General features: G+C 38.2%; 1 protein-coding gene and 1 pseudogene across 1 annotated transcript in view; both read left to right on the plus strand.

The window, feature by feature from the left end:
* LOC103751385 overlaps positions 1-1,876 on the plus strand; it is a 9,547-nt pseudogene extending 7,671 nt beyond the window's left edge.
* The window catches only part of CUNH8orf34 (chromosome unknown C8orf34 homolog), a gene marked incomplete at its 3' end in the record, with an annotated part of 136,445 nt that overhangs the window by 127,760 nt on the left and 1,885 nt on the right, over positions 1-6,800 (plus strand). The window contains exon 4 of the mRNA XM_008854790.1: positions 5,531-5,659. Within this exon, the coding sequence (XP_008853012.1) occupies positions 5,531-5,659 (129 nt within the window). The remainder of the gene's footprint in view (positions 1-5,530; positions 5,660-6,800) is intronic.

The following is a 6,800-nucleotide window of genomic DNA, read 5'->3' on the forward strand; positions in this document are numbered from 1 at the left end:
TTGATTTTCAATAGTTATTTATTATAGATAAAATGGGTAGGGGTTGACAAAAATTTGCTGTGTGGTGCGAAGTACTTCTGTAGTTGCTTAGTATGCGTGGAAAGATTGTAGGTGGTGAAAAGAATTTTGACAGAAATGATAAGAATGATTGTCAATTTTCTGTGCATGGTGACATGTCAATGCTTTATAGACATCTAATTTTTATGATTCATAGAAAAAAACAGAAGTATATTGGTTCAGGTTAAAACCAAACCCTGAAATAAACTCTCAGTAATTTTATTAACGCTTGTTTGGGCATTTGAGGGGCTATTTCCCAGTTTATTTTCATTTTTAATGCAGTTTTATTGCAAAATATACGAACAGAATTGCCTAGATATTTACAAATTATTTCTATAGTTTTAGGATGAAAAGGAAAGGCGGGTGTGTAAGAATGTAAGTACAAATTGTGTAAATACAAGAGAATGAAGAGAGCAGAACAATGTCTGGAAACTGACAAGGTAGAATTGCAGAAGGCCAGACCTCACTGAGTCAGTAAGTCCTTGCAGTGCGTGGGACTGCCTGGAGTACTTAAAATGAAAACACAATACAGACGAAAACTTTCAGTTAGGAACAATTAACAGATATCATTTCAGAAAACCAAGTTGAAATCTATAAATATTTGAAATTACTTTGGTTCAAACGACATGGAGGGTTCTGTCCTTGTGCACTAACTTCCAGTGAGGAACCAGACGCCATGGTGTGCTACTAGACAGTAGAGCCACCGTAGGTGACAACGGAACATGTATTTCAGAATGCTTGAAGAAAGGACCTGAACGTTCTCACCAATAACAAATGGGTGAAGTTTGAAGGGTCACGTTCTAGCAGCCTCCTGCAGCTTCCGTGTCTCGGCTCAGAACATGGGGGTAGGAGAGCCAAAGTCTTCTCTCTCTCCTCACTCTTGGGAGGTTTTATTGATCTTCAGCTACATTTTCCAGCTTTGTAAGGAGCCTTGTCATCGAAGAAAATGACAACGTTACCAACAAGACAGATCTTCGCTCCATGAACTCCTGTGTGTTCAATGGGACTCAACACTCTTGTGGTCAAGCAGTCTGACGTGGAGGCAATCGTCTCAACATATGGCAGAACTCTAGGTTGCTCTGTGCAGACGTTGTCTTCACCCAGTATGTTAATGGGACAAGTGCTCAGGCTGCTGTAGCAGAAGAGGACAGCAGAGAGATCGCTGGTCAGGTTTTAGTTACTAATTTGTCTGCAGAGCTAAGAGTGAACCAAGGAAAAGATCTGCAGTGGAGATGGAAGGGGCAGTTCCAGAATATTCTTCTCTGTCCTCTCCACTCAGGTCCTCATTTGACATGGACACAATTTTCAAGGAGATTATTATGACAGGATGTACAAGTACCCGGCACGTGTTCCTTCTCCACTCATATTTCTTGTGCTGTGGTGCCCTCTAAATACCAAACACCTTACAGAGGGGCAAAAGCAACTTCTTAGAATTAAGAGTGGACAATGAAAAATCTTCTTCCAAGTTTGGAAAGTTGAACGGGAACGACCTTCAGGCTGTTAAGAAGGAACTGATTCAGATAAAACAAAAAGATTCTCTACTGCAAATCCTGGAAAAAAAAATGGAAAAAGAACAAAGTAAGCAAGCAGTAAAGGTAATGAAAAGGCCGAAGATGAGCAGAGCAGCACCTCTGTAAAGGAGGTTGAGACTGATGTGAAGATGCAGTCTGAGGCAGGTGCTGATGACTGCTGAGGAAGGGGACATGCTGGATGATGATCCTAATGAAGATCGAGGGGATGACCAGCTGGAGTTATCAAGAATGATGAAAAAGAGGCTGAGGAAGGAGAGCATAACAGCCAGTGTGAGGATGGCTCTTAAGCACATAGTGGGGTTTGGAAATCTTATCCCATTATTTCTTTAGCTAGGTGCTTGGCAGAGATCAAAATTATACCAGATCCTGTTCTCTATTTCTTCTACACATTCTCACTGTTCTCTCTCTCCTTGTGCTCCCTGTGTTTATTATCAATTCGCAATTCCCCTGCACCTAATTACATGTCCACCTCCTTTGATGCTCCTTGAGATGTTTTTCTGTCTTACCCTCTAATTTTGCCTTTAATTTTGATACTTCATTATGACTTAATAAAAAGGTGTACGGATTTATCAATTGTCTCCAAAACAATCTCTAGTTATACAGGGAGTACAGTTCTTTACGTTGCTATATGATTTCGGTATTTGCTTCCCTAACTGCAAAAGTGATTTCATTTAGTTTTAACCCTGAAAGCAGCTTTGAGTTAGGCGTGTGTTTTCCCTCACATGAACCAGGTTGTGCAAACACAAATGTAACCATGTATTTTTGTGAATGAGATTGGCATGCCAAACTTATCTTCTAAGAAAATACTGTGTAAGTCTTCATACTGTGGGTTATTTTTGTGAACATCTGATATTTGGGACCTATTTTCTCAAAATAAGCAAGTACTTATTAAACCAGGAATTTGGAGGAAAAGAAATAATAAAATTAGGAGACACCTCATTTTCACCTTGATTTCGGCATACACAGTATATACATGTATGAAAAACCATGTGGCACTCCATAACATGTATAATTTTGTGTTGTTTCATTTACAAATGTGGTCTGGGTAAGGATGGCAGTAGTCCCGCTGACCAATAATCTGGATCTTCTCTTCAGAGATCGTGCAGTTTTACAACCTCATCAGTGACACAGAGTTCTGATTTCTGCTTAAAAGAAATGGATAAAACTTGTCTAAAAAGTCTTAAAGGAAAACCATAATTTTTTTTTAAACTTCTCTGGACAGAAACAACTGATGTTGGTCAAGTGAGGTTCGGATATGCCCAATAAAAGGAACACCCCTTATGTTCAAAATTCACCCCTGATTTAGTATGCAATTGGCTGCTCTGTGGCACAGCATCCTCCTTATGGAAAAATGAGGAAGGTTCACTTGGGAGGTGTTGTAGCTAGCCTCAGGCACTTGGCTAGTTTTGCCTTAGCATCCTCAAAGTTTGTCTTCATCTCCCCTAGCTCATATTATGTTGGGACACTGTTCTGCTCTTTTCCATTTCTTCTGAGGAAACTTTCTAAGATGTACTTTAACAATAGCTTTGAGTTCTAATGTCAAGTACAGCCTAAGTAAGCTTTCAATAGATTAGTAAACTATAGAGATGTTCTCATTCAAAGCATGAATGCTAGACCAAAGGCCTTCAAACCTGCCTTCTATTATTTATCAAAACAGCTTTTGAAACTATCAGCACAGCTAACTACCAGCTCACAATCCCACAGTCGCCTTGGTTGTTCTGAATTTTATTTCTGTACATCATGTACCATACATGTTTGAATCATCATGGGCTACAGATCTAAAGAGGAAATGATTTTAGTTTCTCTAGAAAGTTGCTGAGAAAAGATATTTATAGTTGAATGAAGTCTCTTGTGCTGTGTATAACATCAATGACTTAAAATAGGTTTATAGTTTCTCATGATTTGGTCTTGACAAACCAGGTCTTCTGCTGGCCACACCTGGTCTTGCCAGCCTGGCATCGGCGATAGGTCTATCTGGTGGATAGCTGCAGATTCTGGCTTGAACTATTTGAGGGTTTTTTCTATTATTTTTTAGATTGAAAGGGAAGAGGAGACCTTAACGATACATGATTTTTCAGGAAATAATTAGATACAGATGCAGAGCTAGAGATTGCAGATAAGAAATTATTCAAAACAGGTTAACAGAAGTGTCAAGCTAGGTTTGGAAGACTATGGTATAAATATCATTTTATATGCTCCCTCAGCTGAGACTTTCTTATGCAAAATCTCTATGACACAGTATTATCTTCCCCCTCCCCAGCTCTAATTGAAACAGTTTTTTTTTTAAACTCCCTCAAGAGTTTCCTTAATTTCCTAGTGTACATATCTGAAAATGTAAGGTATGAACACAGCTCTTTAACTTTTAAAATTTGAGCCATAATCTGTTGACCACCTTCAAACATTGTGATGAACACATCACCTCCCATCACATCCTGACAGTAGAGTAAAGCAATTACTTCAAATTTTATTAGAAGATGTATTCTACATCGATATTTTTATAACTACATTGATTGATATTTTACCACTGAGATTGTACAATTATTATTTTCCTAGAATAAATAATATTCTCTTCACTATTTACTTTGGTTTTTGTGTGTTCATCATTACTGTTTCCTCAAAGCATGCTCAAAGATTAAGTTTCTCAATATGATGAAACACATCTAGTAAGGATAGCTTCTCTTATGCTACTTTATTTTGCTCTTCTCCCTCCCTCCTCCTCCGCTTCCTCTCCTTCCTATTCCCCCTTCTCCTCTTCTTTTATGTCATTCAGGAGGTCTTAGAAGCCCCCCTACTGCAGCCCTCTCCTTCTTACTCCATTCTTAAATGCAGAAACCGTCTCAGCTGCCTTTTGTGACCATCTTTCCTTGCTCCTGATTTCCAAGTCTTATGATTTAGGTTCATTAATTCATAGTGCTGGAGCACATTAACCACTTTCTTAGAAAGAATGGTTATATGAGAAATGCTTGAGAACGTTAAGCATCTCAATTGGTTCCTTAGATGCTGTAGAATTCTGAGTTGGACACAGCCTTCTGTTGGAGTCTTGGAAGGGGTTGTTCTCCTGTCTTCTGTTCTTCTATGTCTTCTAAAGGACAAATAGTGCTCTCGAGAAGTCTGTTGTCAGCTTGATTCTTACTCTTATCCCTGAAATCTTTTACAATCTTTTCTTTATTGACAGTCTTTAAAATTTTTAAATAATAGATCTTGAATTTTTCTAAATCTTTAGTGGATCCTATAAATTTGGAAAACCATTATGTTCTTATATCCACATTGCTTTGACATTGTTCTCCAGAGGAGATGATTTAATATTTAAGAAGAGAATGTTTACTCTCTTGGCATCTACTCTTTGGAAAGTGGGTTTTAGTTTCTTCTATTTGCTAAGTCCCATTACCATTCATCAGTCTACTTTTCATCTTTCAAGGAGAAAATCTTGCCTAATATCTTCTTTTCTCTTTGTTCAATTTATTCTTGAGGAAAAAATATATTCCTTAACTGTAGCATAATTTTAGTGGTAACTTAGGAGGAATGATGGTGTATGTATATACATTTAGTTTTGTCTTTTTTAGAAGACATGACAAGAGGGTGTCTTCAATATATTTGCTGATTGGTGATGAAGAGGGCATTAATTTTAGGCTGATAGCATTATGTAGAATAAACTTTGCCCTTGTGTTTGTTTCCCCTTCAGATGAAGTCATAAGATTTAAATCAATTTCAGAATTTCCCCTTTTCCAGAAATGCTGCCACACTTCCTTTTATTTACAGTGTTAAAATATTTCCTTCAACCAGATTTTAAATCTCCCTTATTTACTCACAAGAAAACCATCTCCAACCTAACCATTTTTATTCTGTACATTGACCTCTTTGCAGTCATTCACATAAGATGAATAGTGAATCTGTATTATTGTACATCATGCTTATGAAATAACCGTTTCTTTTAAACATAGTGCCAAGGTCAGTAGAGCATCCTAAGTGGGACTGGCGGACTAAACCCGAAAGCCGTGATTTTGATGAATTGAACCACATCCTTCAAGAGAGCAAGAAGCTGGGGAAAGCCCTTGAAAATCTCTCTCGAAGTAAGTTCATTTTCTTGATAATCATTGAAATTCAGAGGCAACAATAAAGGAGAAACATTTATCACTATTGGCAACAATACGTTTCTAACATCCTCATTATAGTTTTGTAAGGCTGAGGAATTCTAAGGGAGCGAGATTTGAAATGAGGTTTAACTGTGCCCTGTGCATAGATCTTCGAGTAGGCTGCACAGTGCACAGGAATTTTAGAACCTCCTCGAGCAGGTTGAATCTGGCCCTGTGCATGGTTTCCATCACTTAGTTCAAATACATACCTAGTAGCATCTTCATTCTTCTCTTTTGAGCAATAATGTTTTGTGTTATTCTCAGTAATAAATAGTCTTTTCACCTACATGAGTTTTGGATGTTTATAAACTTCTTACAGGGAGTAACTGGGTCACATTCTTCTTAGACTCCTTTAGAGCCTAGCATGGTGCTCTGCAACTTCCTTCCTTCCTTCCTTCCTTTTTAAATAAAAGCAGCAACTCTTATCTGAGGGACTGGGTCAGAGGTTTTATGGTGCCATCTAGAAGACAATACCTCAGATGACTCACTTAACTTCCCCTAGCCTTGATTCTCTCATTTCCAAATCAAGGAGATTTGCTCCCTCTACCTGGAGGTAGCAAAGGCCCGAGATAAGATGCATTTTCCAGGAGAGCTTTTCAGTCAGTGTCAAAGTCAGGAGCTCAAGTAATACAACAAGCATTCTGAGTTGATGAGTCTGTTCTGGATTTGTAGGCACACATTTGTATGTCACGATTTTAGAAGCGAGTTCAAGGTATTCCTGTCTTTCTCAGGACAGGTTTTCACTCAACTGATAAAAAAATCACAGCTGGATGTGGTGATGCTTGTCTTTAGTCCCAGCTCTTGGAAAGCAGAGCCAGGGGGACCTCTGTGAGATTGAGGCCAGTCTACATAAAGAGTTCTAGGACAGCTGGGGCTGCAAGGAAGCCTTCCCCCCAAAAAAGAAAAAAAATCATACATGTTTAGAATCATGTTAATGCTGGCTTCTTTGAAATTCTCTTTTGATGCCATTGAATCTTAATGATTCTGACATGTATCTCTGTGGTTTATTTGATAGTACAGTTTTACTAATTTCATTACTTCTATCAAAGTTTTCCCTTGGTATATTTTTGAGAAGTTT

This window comes from Nannospalax galili, unplaced genomic scaffold (assembly GCF_000622305.1).
Source record: "Nannospalax galili isolate Female #2095 unplaced genomic scaffold, S.galili_v1.0 scaffold247, whole genome shotgun sequence".
NCBI classification, from domain to species: Eukaryota; Metazoa; Chordata; class Mammalia; order Rodentia; family Spalacidae; genus Nannospalax; species Nannospalax galili.